The sequence below is a fragment of the Pelobates fuscus genome, chromosome 2 (genome assembly GCF_036172605.1).
Source record: "Pelobates fuscus isolate aPelFus1 chromosome 2, aPelFus1.pri, whole genome shotgun sequence".
Lineage (NCBI taxonomy): Eukaryota > Metazoa > Chordata > Amphibia > Anura > Pelobatidae > Pelobates > Pelobates fuscus.
The window spans coordinates 216,341,043-216,354,950 of record NC_086318.1 but is presented as its reverse complement, the minus strand read 5'-3'; the positions used below and the strand labels follow the sequence as shown (position 1 = coordinate 216,354,950).

Genomic DNA, 13,908 nt, shown 5'->3' with positions numbered 1-13,908 from the left:
TCAATCTGGGAAGGACAAAGCAGCGGTCCTCACAGCACTGCGGGACAAGTCCCCCCTCCGTTTCGAAAATATGGCGGTATCATTCTACGCCGATTTATCGAGCGGCACACTAGCATGGAGGCGATCGCTCCGACCGCTCACCTCCTTACTCCATGCACATTTGTGGCCTGCGGGAGGTCATTTTGCAGGGCTCTGGCAGTGCTCCTCCTGTTCCTCCTTGCACAAAGGCGGAGGTAGCGGTCCTGCTGCTGGGTTGTTGCCCTCCTACGGCCTCCTCCACATCTCCTGATGTACTGGCCTGTCTCCTGGTAGTGCCTCCATGCTCTGGACACTACGCTGACAGACACAGCAAACCTTCTTGCCACAGCTCGCATTGATGTGCCATCCTGGATGAGCTGCACTACCTGAGCCACTTGTGTGGGTTGTAGACTTCGTCTCAAGAGTGAAAGCACCGCCAGCATTCAAAAGTGACCAAAACATCAGTAAGGAAGCATAGGAACTGAGAAGTGGTCTGTGGTCACCACCTACAGAACCACTCCTTTATTGGGGGTGTCTTGCTAATTCACTGAATGCTGTGGTAGTGCCCCTTTAAGAGAGAGAGAGACTACCCAGCAAGATGGTAAAATGACAAGTCGATATAGGTATGAACCTAATCTATTTTAAGATTAGGAGTCCAGTGGATAGGGGCGAACTAGGGGAACAACAATAGGAAAAGACAGCAATAAATAATATGGAGCAAGAAAAAGTATCTCAAAATCAACAGTGTTACACTGAAACTTTATTAACTGCTTCTAGAGAGATACACTTGCTACTATATATCTACTTATACTTCTGTATCCTATAAATGATTAGAGAGTCTGTCCCTGGTGTGCAGAATGAATACTTTGTTCAGGGTGCTATTCACAGGGAAACATACGACAATCAACCTCTAGACAGTATGGTCCCTTAAAGATATAAATAGTGCCGTCTCTGAATGTATGAAAATGAGAGGCACAGTATTCAATAGGGAGAAAAAAAGCGTTTAGCCAGTACTGAATGCACAGTGGTAAAGAAAAAGGAAAAAATGTCTAATGACAAACACAGGTAGCGATGTTAACACAGTTTGATCGCTCAACTACTGTGATTCCCTTAAATTCTAATATAATCCCTTACAAAATATAAATATAAATCGTGCCATCTATACATATAGCAATAAGAGGCACAGTATTCAATAGGGGTAAGAAGAAACGTTTTACCAGTACTAATGCACAGTAATAAAGCAAAAAAGGAAAGATGTCTATTGACAAAACTCAGGCAGCGATAATGGTAAGATGTAACGAGAAAGGAATCTCTCTTTTGTAACACAGGTCGATCACTAAGCTGCTTAAGTTCCCTTTGCTTCTGCTAATAAACACTTTCGTGGGTGTTCTAACGCTAGATAATTAAACTAAATACTGTTCCTATCAGTAGTATCGGACTCCAAATCCATATCCAATGATCAATGAGAATAGTTTAGCAAAAATCAAACATGATGAAAAAGATGTGCAGAGAGGGGTTTCCCTTAGTGCATATTAGGTGGTGCACGTGAAGTGTCAAAGTGCCGTGAGTGGGAATACCCCCCGTCTTAACCCGACGCGCGTTTCGGAGTCTGAAAACTCCTTCGTCAGGGGTGGAAATTGCCGCCAGAACCCCCCGGTTTTTAAACATAAGGTGGCCAATCATGACGGAGATAATTTGTTCGTCATCAGTGACGTGGTATCTTGACGTGAGCGTCATGTGGGTGGAGACTCACAGATACCACGTCAGATGATTGGCACACGTCCCTCGCTCCATGGGGATGGTTTTAATGATACCGGTGCAAGAATGCATTGCCGGTTACATGGTTGATCAAATGAAGGCTTAATTCTTGCTGGTAAGCCATTCAAATATATGGCAATCAGCAAATACCCTTCAAAAGATTTTTTATGTATACACAATACAATCACTGCATCCTAAGAGTATTCTATGGAAGGTAAAAGTCCTCTCGTATTCTTATACGTGATATATATGGAGAGATCACTGAAGGGTAGGAATAATAATTTAAAGGGGAAGATTTCCCTTAGTTAGTCAGTGAAAAGTCCATAACACGCAAAAGAAGGAGGAAACCTCTCGTTATCTTATAAGTGACATCTAAGGAACAAATCACTGATGGGTAAAAAAAAAATAATTTAAAGGGGAAATCTCCCTTGATTCATCAGTAAAAAATCCATAGCACACAAGAGAAGGAGGAAACCATAATATAGGATGGTGTTGATAAAGTGGAGAGAGAGGCGAAAGGGGAGGAAATGGACGGTAAGTATGGGACAAATTTTTTTTATATATATATATATATATAAATATAATGTCCTCCAAGTCAAATCATGATACAGTGATATATTAAAATTAATAATAGACAAAATCCCGTGAATTGATCAAAAAAAATACTTAGAAAATTATAATTAAGATAGATGAAGTAGGCTATTTACAAATGTACAAAATAGAAATGTATGTTGTCTGAAGAGACTTCTAAATAAAGGGGGAGTATGAAAAGCCCTCATTAAGACCTTTAGGAGACAGAGTTTTTAGGCGGTAGATCCAATAACATTCGCGTCTTCTTAGACGTTGGTCCCAGTTGCCTTTCCTCTGGTCCTGTTTAATTAATTCTATGTTTTGAAATTTGAGGGTATTTACGTCTCCATTATGGACTGTTTTCACATGCCTGGAGACAGATGTTTCTATATTTCTAGTTGTTTTCACTGAGTTTATGTGTTCTAGAATGCGTTTCTTAAATGGTCTGAAGGTTTTTCCCACGTACATCACATGGCATTGACAGGTAATGAGATATATCACTCCCTTCGAATTGCAATTGAAAAAGGAGGGTGAGGTAAAATTTTCGGTATTGGAGCTATTGCTAAAGTTTTTGGAGTTGGTATTGATGTACCTGCAAGCTTTGCACCTACCACATTTATAGGTGCCTTTAATTTTTTGTGACAGCCAGTGACTGGGGGTTTTTTTCATTTGAAAGTGGCTGTGCACCAGAATATCTTTCAAATTATTACCCCTTCTGGCTGTCAAGGAGGCATAAGAAGGGAGGACATCTCTGAGATGTGTATCCTGTTTTAGGAGAGGCCAGAAGCGATTCATGATGGTTCTGACCTGGTCCCAACCGGCATCAAAGGTGGCAATACACCTGAGTTGTTTTTGTTCACCATCTTTTGATATTGAGGGGTCAACTCCTTTTTCTCTTAGTAGATCTTCCTGTTCAGTTAAGAGAGCCCTATGGTATGCCCTCTTGAGGCATTTATTGGGGTACCCTTTGGACCTGAAAACAGTCCATAATGGAGACGTAAATACCCTCAAATTTCAAGGCATAGAATTAATTAAACAGGACCAGAGGAAAGGCAACTGGGACCAACGTCTAAGAAGACGCGAATGTTATTGGATCTACCGCCTAAAAACTCTGTCTCCTAAAGGTCTTAATGAGGGCTTTTCATACTCCCCCTTTATTTAGAAGTCTCTTCAGACAACATACATTTCTATTTTGTACATTTGTAAATAGCCTACTTCATCTATCTTAATTATAATTTTCTAAGTATTTTTTTTGATCAATTCACGGGATTTTGTCTATTATTAATTTTAATATATCACTGTATCATGATTTGACTTGGAGGACATTATATTTATATATATATATAAAAAAAATTTGTCCCATACTTACCGTCCATTTCCTCCCCTTTCGCCTCTCTCTCCACTTTATCAACACCATCCTATATTATGGTTTCCTCCTTCTCTTGTGTGCTATGGATTTTTTACTGATGAATCAAGGGAGATTTCCCCTTTAAATTATTTTTTTTTTACCCATCAGTGATTTGTTCCTTAGATGTCACTTATAAGATAACAAGAGGTTTCCTCCTTCTTTTGTGTGTTATGGACTTTTCACTGACTAACTAAGGGAAATCTTCCCCTTTAAATTATTATTCCTACCCTTCAGTGATCTCTCCATATATATCACGTATAAGAATACGAGAGGACTTTCACCTTCCATAGAATACTCTTAGGATGCAGTGATTGTATTGTGTATACATAAAAAAATCTTTTGAAGGGTATTTGCTGATTGCCATATATTTGAATGGCTTACCAGCAAGAATTAAGCCTTCATTTGATCAACCATGTAACCGGCAATGCATTCTTGCACCGGTATCATTAAAACCATCCCCATGGAGCGAGGGACGTGTGCCAATCATCTGACGTGGTATCTGTGAGTCTCCACCCACATGACGCTCACGTCAAGATACCACGTCACTGATGACGAACAAATTATCTCCGTCATGATTGGCCACCTTATGTTTAAAAACCGGGGGGTTCTGGCGGCAATTTCCACCCCTGACGAAGGAGTTTTCAGACTCCGAAACGCGCGTCGGGTTAAGACGGGGGGTATTCCCACTCACGGCACTTTGACACTTCACGTGCACCACCTAATATGCACTAAGGGAAACCCCTCTCTGCACATCTTTTTCATCATGTTTGATTTTTGCTAAACTATTCTCATTGATCATTGGATATGGATTTGGAGTCCGATACTACTGATAGGAACAGTATTTAATTTAATTATCTAGCGTTAGAACACCCACGAAGGTGTTTATTAGCAGAAGCAAAGGGAACTTAAGCAGCTTAGTGATCGACCTGTGTTACAAAAGAGAGATTCCTTTCTCGTTACATCTTACCATTATCGCTGCCTGAGTTTTGTCAATAGACATCTTTCCTTTTTTGCTTTATTACTGTGCATTAGTACTGGTAAAACGTTTCTTCTTACCCCTATTGAATACTGTGCCTCTTATTGCTATATGTATAGATGGCACGATTTATATTTATATTTTGTAAGGGATTATATTAGAATTTAAGGGAATCACAGTAGTTGAGCGATCAAACTGTGTTAACATCGCTACCTGTGTTTGTCATTAGACATTTTTTCCTTTTTCTTTACCACTGTGCATTCAGTACTGGCTAAACGCTTTTTTTCTCCCTATTGAATACTGTGCCTCTCATTTTCATACATTCAGAGACGGCACTATTTATATCTTTAAGGGACCATACTGTCTAGAGGTTGATTGTCGTATGTTTCCCTGTGAATAGCACCCTGAACAAAGTATTCATTCTGCACACCAGGGACAGACTCTCTAATCATTTATAGGATACAGAAGTATAAGTAGATATATAGTAGCAAGTGTATCTCTCTCTAGAAGCAGTTAATAAAGTTTCAGTGTAACACTGTTGATTTTGAGATACTTTTTCTTGCTCCATATTATTTATTGCTGTCTTTTCCTATTGTTGTTCCCCTAGTTCGCCCCTATCCACTGGACTCCTAATCTTAAAATAGATTAGGCTCATACCTATATCGACTTGTCATTTTACCAGCTTGCTGGGTAGTCTCTCTCTCTCTTAAAGGGGCACTACCACAGCATTCAGTGCGTTTTTCTCATTTTATCTACAATTAAGGGTTCATGCCCATTAGGTGGAGCTGGTACCACCTACTCTGACCCATTTCCCTAACCACAGATTCAACTTTGTTGATCTAGGGCAAAGGGGAATTCTTTTTGTTTTTTATATTTGTCTTGCTAATTGCCTATAATTTCCACCTGTTATCTATCCCATTTGCACAACAGCATGTGAAATTGTCACTCAGTGTTGCTTCCTAAGTAGACAGTTTGATTTCACAGAAGTGTGATTAAGTGTTCACTTTATTTTTTTGAGCAGTGTGTGTATATGTTTGTGTATGTATGTATAAATTAATATATATATGTGTGTGTGTATGTATGTATGTGTGCTCGGAATTTCAATAGGTTATGGATTGTAGAAGATGCAAAGTTGGTTGAGGTGTGCCGAAACCAACGTACGAGTAGGCCTGTAATAAGAGGGCAAAATGAGAATTCAAAGTAAACACACTTTATTGCAAGTTTACAAAGCAAGATTTCTGAAAGCTTGCCGAAGCTCCTTCTCTGGTTGTGGTATGTAAGTATTGTAAAATGGAGCATTTCCAGCGGCCCAGTCTCTTGATGATGTGGACTGGTGTGTTAGAGCTTGATGCGGAAGAGGCTGCTCCTATACGAAAAGAGTGACCGGAGAAAGAAGCATGGTTGTAGCCCAACTTTGACAATAGCGTCCTAATGTGAGAAGTGAATTTAGCTGTGGTGAGTGCGTGCCCATGGAGTAGCAATAGTGGAGTGTTTGGTGAGTGTGTGTGGTGATATACGAGAAATAAGTCAAGTACTTTGACTGGACACCAGGCATTCTCTGTAGGAAAGAGAGGAATGATAGTGGAGTGATTGGTATGGTTAGTTTTTGTGGAAGGTGAAGAGATTACATAGTGGTCGTCGACCTTTCTAAGATAAGACCGCTTACGGCTTGATATTGTATCTGCCTGTCTTATGACTGTGAACTCCCTAGGTCTGAGGAAGCCGTGGAAAGCAATAAAGATAGCTGCCTTTAACACTAGATTAGTATGATAGTCGAATGGTGATAGTCGATGGGAATTCATGAATTCTTAATCTAATTCATTCATTTTTTTACTCTGCCCTTCTATCATCATCTTCTGCACTGTTTGCTTATGTTTTCTCTCTCCCCCCTCACTCTGTGATCTTCACACAAGATATTCACGATCCTCTGGGAGAATGGTGTCTATTTTTCATCAAACCTGTGTCTTATCTGCACTCAGGTTACTTTAACCCCTGTATCACAACTCAACTTTGAATTCTATGTGTCGTCTTTGCTCAGAAATGCTCAAGACTTGAGAAAGGTTCTCCCGAAAGCTTGTAATTCCAAAATTCTGTTAGTCCAATAAAAAAGGTATTACAAGATACAATTTTTTTTTTATACATACATACATACAGTGGGACCTTGGTTTACGAATTTAATGTGTTCTCCGGGACATTACTTATTGTGAAAAATTTGTAATCCGAAATGTGTTTTCCCATAGGAATGCATTCAAAACCAATTAATCCGTTCTGGAGGTCAGAAAAAGGTCAAAATGAGCTGGCATGGAAACCAACCCACAATGCAGAACACACAATAAAAGGCATGCAAACGACAAAGCTCTGCTCCCTACCTTTCCTCAGCTTGAGATATGCAGTAAAAAGTCCCAAATAACTGCAAACAATTTCCAGAATGGCTCCAAAACTCAATGCAAAAGCCGCTCCAACACCGCCATATTCTACGCCACGTGCTACCCACAGGCTCCAGCATGCAGCTGGAAACTTGCTTTGGGGAAACTTGCTTTGTATTGCGAAACAAATTTGTAAACCGAGGCATTATTTTCAATGGATTTTCATTTGTAAACGGAAAATTGTTAACTGAGGCGTTTGTAAACCGAGGTCCCAGTGTGTGTGTGTGTTTGTATATATGTGTGTGTGTGTATATATATATATATATATATATATATATATATATATATATATATATATATATATATATATATATATATTGCATATTCTCTCACACACATACCTAGAGACAAACACCTTGTCATACACGGTTCCAGATACACATAAATACACACTGCAGGATACACATACACAATGACAGGCATAGGTGCACACAGATAAACAATGTTAGATACCTGCAGTCTGTTAGACACACAGATTTCCACTGTCAGACTCTCATGCATAGATGCACAATGTCAACACAGATCTACACACTGTCAGACACACACACACTCAGAAACAGATGCATACACAAACACTTGCACATACACATGGTCATTAACACTGTTAGACACACATACAGTCACAATGACATACACAGTCTCTCTCACACGCGCGCAATTCTCACATGCACCCACAAATGATTTATCTTAATAGTGTTTTTGATTATTATCCTCCACCCTACATTTGTGAGAGCTGAAGGGGATCTTATCCATGGTGGACAGTGGAGCTGCTCTAATTTCTGTGCACTGCCTGAACAGCTCCCTCGTGTGCCATACGTGCCTGTGCTTGAGCGATTCATATTTAGGCATCATTATAGGGCACACAAGGGAGTTGTGCAGGCACAGCAGATATTGATTACAGCTCCCTCGGTGCCAACTTTCCCCTACTTTGCACATTCTGGCAGAATAGGACTTTGGGCTTACACCGACCGGCCCTGGCTTTCTAAAAAGTGTTACTATTTACAGTTACAGTATATATCATACCAAAAGAATAATTTCATAGATCAGATGATAAAACATTTAATTGCTTTTTAGGCTACTGTTAATTAGATCCATTAATAACATGAAATTGTTCTTTATTTGTGTATATTCCTACCATAATTTTTGTGTAGGTTGTCCACTGTAGAAATTCTCTTACATTAACATTCAGAATTTATTAAATGCATGATACATAATGTTTCCTTTTTTAAAAAAAGTTTTTTTCTTGCAGATTACCATTGATAAGTGTTGCATTAATCCAAGGAAAGGCCATGGGTGGAGGATCAGAGCTGTGCACTGCCTGTGATTTCAGGTTAATTGACCATTTGACCTAGTGAAGAAATAATCTACAAACCATAATTACAACACATTTTAGTGGTTATGTAGCCAAGAGTTTTTTAGTGCCTTCAGATGTTAAACAGTCTCAGACCATTTGACCAGTTTAACTAGATTTGTCAGGCACCCAAGCTTCTTGCAGTCTGAGCTGATGTGCTAAAGTAGAAGTTCATATTTCTTCATACTCCCACAATATCATTCCAACTCATACTAAGTTAGACCATTGATAGTTGGCTGAGAGTTTTCAGTTGCCTTCCTCTTTAACTTATCAGCTGAGACAGGAGCAAGAACAAGGATTAGCTAAAGTTCTGGTGTCTGCAAACACTTCAGAATTTGGGATTTGCTGCAAAAGTGGAACATTCAGAGAAAAAACTCTTCAAAACGAACAAACAGAAAAACACTTAATGTTTTAATTATTACGCATTTTAGCATTGTTACTAGTGACTTTTCAAGTTGGTGGAGCGCAAGACTGGACACATGGATTTGACTGTTTCTTAATGTTTCTAATCATGAATAGGAATAGGTCTATATGACTCTAACCTCCAATATATGTGGATGATTCACATTAATTCCTGTTAATTCCACATTAATTCGTTTAAGAAGTTGGGCATTTTGAGACCACACTCAAATTACAAGTGTAATACAGAATGTAGCCACAAGATGTCGACCAAGGATTACTTTTAAAAATTATTATTTAAAACACTGGGTGCCTGCCTTATATTAGTGTGCATGGGGGAGCTGTGGGGACCAAGTGGCAAGCACCGCTATCTGTGTGGTGCCTGCCTGTATATCAGGTGGGGCAGTTGCCATGTGGCACACACCGCTGTCCATGAGGTGTTTGCCTAATAGAGGCGGGACCTGGGGGAGCCAAACGACAAGCACCACTGTCTGTGCAGTGCTTTCCTGTAAATCAGGTGGGGGGGAGCCATGTAACAGGCACTGTTGTCTGTGTAGTGCCTGCCTGAATAACGGAGCGAGCGTATGAGCGCGTAGAAGGTAATCTTTGTGCCACGCTTCATTTCGGGTCCAGTCATGGCAGCAGGCATGGCTGTAACATGACGTTCCTGCCGCTGATCTGCCCCTCTCAGCTCTCCCATCCCAGGTACCAGGAAGCACAAAAAAAAATGGAGGTAAAAATAAATTAGGTAAATATAAAATATAAAATATAAAAAATATATAAAAATAAGTATAAGAAGTAAAAATGTAATATTTTCCGATTTTTTTTTTTATTTTTACCTCACATTTTTTTTGCTTCCTGGTACCATAACATCCTTAGGTGGGGATTATACCACCCAGGCTGTATACGCTAGAGCAAGTTCTGCTCTAGTAAATGTAAGTACATTACTTTATTTCTCATTTTACACCTACTTTACTTACTTTACCATTGGAGTATCTCTTTGTATTTTTTTTTATTTATTTTTTTAACATCAGAATATGGTATTTGTTGTTTCATTCCTTGAATAGTCATAGTTGAAATGATCAAATACCAAATCATCATATGTATTGTTCAATCTCTCTTTCTCTCTCTGTCACTTATCAAATTACTTTTCTCTTTCCTTTTTTTTTTTTAATCTAGACACGGTTACAATTTTATTAAACAATCAAATACATAACAGACAAACAAACAAACAGACATTTGCTCGGTTCGCGGTGTAATAAAAAAAGATTAAAAAATTCCCATATCAGGCTCGAGGGGGGGCCCATATAATTTCCTAGGCGGAAGGAAACCATACAGATACAGAAAAAACAAGGAAAAATCCACTAGGAAAGGAAAAGATAAAGAAAAAAACCTCATTGTTCAGGGTCTAATTTTTCAATCCATTTGTCCCAGTAGGTGTAGTGATGTCCCTTGTTTGGTGCAAAGTCTCTTTGTATTTTCACATATGTCCTGCACATTGTACCTTACTTGAGACATCAGAGACGTCCACATCTGCACATATCCATAGATGGGGATTATTCCAACCACGTGCATTACAGCTGAGCTCTAAGTTAGCTCTATCAAATGTGAGTGATATCACATAAGATTATTTCACTACCCACCCATCAGTCATACTGTACTGTACTATTGTATTATTTTTACTTTTATCTTTGAGGTCAACTGTGTGTACAATTACAAAACTATTTGTGTACGTATATATTGTTTGGGGCGCGGTCTCCTCCTACCTTTTTCAGAAAAAAATTCTAGTTTGTTTTAAAATTGGTGGACAAGCCTCCACTGATTGATTGAGACCATATTTGAAGCACTTCATTGCAAGATTTAGGTTAGAGAGAGCTTCCAGCTTCAAACAGGAGTCCGGGTTCGGCACCTGTTGGACCCCAGGTAAGAAGTCAAATGATTCTAAAACAGAAGACTAGTTACAATTGGGGCTGCCAGAGATCTCCTGGCACCATAACCACTATACTGCACTGTAGTGGTTATAGTGCTTGGAGTATTGCTTTAATATGCTAGATTGGATTCTAGACTGAATACAAATAAGATCATACAAATGTGTCACGTTTGGCATGGGAAGTATATTTTGTGCTACCTCCTGCTTGTAAGGTACGTAACGTTTATAATATCAACAGTGCTGTATAAAAACCAAAACCAGAGATTGTATCCCTGTATGTCACTAAAATTTTTCAAAATTCTCTGTCATTGTACATTGGTGTAAATGCCATTGTGGAGAAGGGGATTCTAGGATATGATCAGACGCCATAGATCAGAGTAAGAGGTTCTTGATTGGTTAAGCCTTTTTCTGTTTGCAAATGTTTTCAAAACAATATCTGTATAATGTAACTGGTACTATCTTTGCTTTCCTTTTAAATAAATAAATAATGAAACCAGTTACTTAAAAAAAAATATATATATATATATATATATTTGTTTAAATGTGGTCAATGAAAAAAAAAGCAATTTACAGGTTATAATTTTATTACATTAGTTGGGCAAGCACAGATAGATATTGGAAGTTGCTCAAATACCCTAAAAATGTAAATGTCATGCCTTTAGCAACAAGGATAAGCAAACACCTTCATGTCATTTGTCTTGAGACATTTAAAATAGTAACAAGATATGGTCTTAAACTGATGTCATTGCTATAAACTCACTAAAAGTGTGCATTTTACATTGATAAAAGTATAAATATTATGTTTCATTTACAGGCTAATGGCTCCAGGCAGTGAGATTAGATTTGTTCATAAACAGATGGGACTAGTTCCAGGATGGGGTGGAGCAGCCAGGTTAATTCATCTGATTGGAAGCAGACATACTTTGAAACTACTTTCTGGCACTCTAAGAGTTGATCCTGAATATGCATTAAGAATTGGACTTGCAGATGATATTTTAAATTATGGCGATGATAGATCACTAGAGGAAACCCAGAAATGGATGCAGACATACACCAAAGGTTCACCACTCATAAACAGAGCTGTGAAAAAAGTTATTCTGTCCGGTAGAGAGAAGAATCTTGAAGATGCTTTAAGGACAGAGAAGGAGATCTTTGGGACAGTGTGGGGTGGCCCTGATAATGTTCAAGCCTTGTCAAAGGGAACTAAACATAAATAAATGTTAGATTCTTTACATTAATGCTGTCCAACCTTTTTATAAGGTAGGCCTCCAGCCTGACAGAACTCTCTCTCCTTATAGTAGTACTCTTTACACAGAAATTTTGCTTGTCAAATAAATGCATTTAGAATGGTGTTTGTAATTCATAAAATGTAATGTATGGTATTTTTAAACAATTAAAAAATTAAGAAATCACTTTATAAAAAAAATTACATGCTAATTTCACATTTAGAAAATAAAAAGTGTAAATATAAATATGCATTTAATGTTGACAAAAGATTTTGGTGATGGCTCTCCAAGTTTTGTGTATGTGCTAGGCAGATGTAAATGTGAAATCGTAGCACTTGGGACATAGAAAATGTATCTACAGGAATACCTGAAATGCAAAACATAAGTGAAACGCATATATTTTTTATCCCTCCCTTCTCCTTTTTTCCCCTCCCGTTCCTCCTCCCGTTGCGGGCTCCATATGCGCTCTGAGGATGTTAAATCCTCCAATAAAAGGCTTCTCCCTGAAGAGTCTCCTGCCACGGTTTTTCCATTTAATGTTACATAGTTACATGTTAAACCATTTTCATACAGTTAGGATCCCTGGTCATCCATAAATTAGCTCCACCGGGATGTATGGCTGTAACGGATCACCTGGCACCCCGACATTACATTTTCAGAATCAGCATACTCCAAATACAAACATACGTCAAAATCATACAAATTGGTCCAGTGGGTCAAAATTTTGTTGAAAGTCCCTTTGTGACCATCTGCAAGCATGGCTTGGGTGTGGTAAGCCAATTACCTCCAGCATACAGAAAATGGCTCTATTCACAACAACAGTAAAAACACATAAAAATACACAATTATACTTAACAGAACCCCCACATTCAACCTATCCCCAGATAGCTTGGATCTGAGCGCTCACTATATCCGAACAGCGCTCAGATACCACAACCACAGTCAAATCGCCATGGGGTTAAAACACAGCAAGAGCTGATGAGAGACCGAGGAGGGGCAAAACAGCAAGTTCCAACTGGTCTGGCAGTGTGCCTGGGACAACGCCCTGCTGGAACAATAGACAGGAAATGGGGAGGGGAAGAGACACATCTTTCCATGGATTCAAATGGGCAGAAACAGTCTTTTAGAAGGCAATAAGCCCCACATAGTCTTTTTAAATGACAATACACCCCAGGGCCATTGTCATGAGGGAGGAGGCTGGCAATCAGGCTCCTCCAACAGCCAGGGGCAAAGGACAGTTGGTCATATAAAAATCCAGTGACAAAAGGCATTTTGTCACATATCTCCCCTTTGGTGGGTAGACTAACCAGGTACCTGACCTGTTGGTCAGTGCCTGAGTTAGTCGGTAAACCCACCCACAGTGAACAAGTACATGAGTAGCCCACCCACAACACACATTTACTGCACCTGGTGGTTCCTCTGGTGGTACTGGGCAACACGCTGTGGGGATATGGGGGGCTGAGGCCAGCTGCGCTCTCCCCAATGCCAGCGCTTCTTCTGGGGTAGCCTGGACGCAACTTGGCTGGGGAGGGGAGACATCTCTTACCTCCTCCTGGTAATCCTGTAAGGGTAGTTTGGGATCTGGACAGGTCATCCAGTATACCTGTAGGTCGGGTGCAGAGACCACGGTCCCATCTGCACCTACTGGAGGGGTAGGGTCTCCCCTTGGTAGGGTACGCTGCCACTGGGGAGAGAGACCGGTTGTCTCTTCTCCCTGTACAACACACTGCTGCTGGGGAGTCAGACCGACTGTCTGCTCCCTGCCGGACACACTGCTGCTGAGGAGGAAGGACGGCACCTTCGGCTCCCTGGGACTCACTTGACTGCTGGGGAGAGGGACCACCTG

The 13,908-nt window shown here is 39.7% G+C and overlaps 1 protein-coding gene across 1 annotated transcript in view; it reads left to right on the top strand.

The window, feature by feature from the left end:
• The window catches only part of ECHDC1 (ethylmalonyl-CoA decarboxylase 1), a 28,126-nt gene extending 15,450 nt beyond the window's left edge, over positions 1–12,676 (top strand). The window contains exons 4-5 of the mRNA XM_063441169.1: positions 8,406–8,486; positions 11,651–12,676. Of these exons, the coding sequence (XP_063297239.1) occupies positions 8,406–8,486; positions 11,651–12,053 (484 nt within the window). The 3' untranslated portion in view covers positions 12,054–12,676. The remainder of the gene's footprint in view (positions 1–8,405; positions 8,487–11,650) is intronic.
• Positions 12,677–13,908: the final 1,232 nt, after the last annotated feature.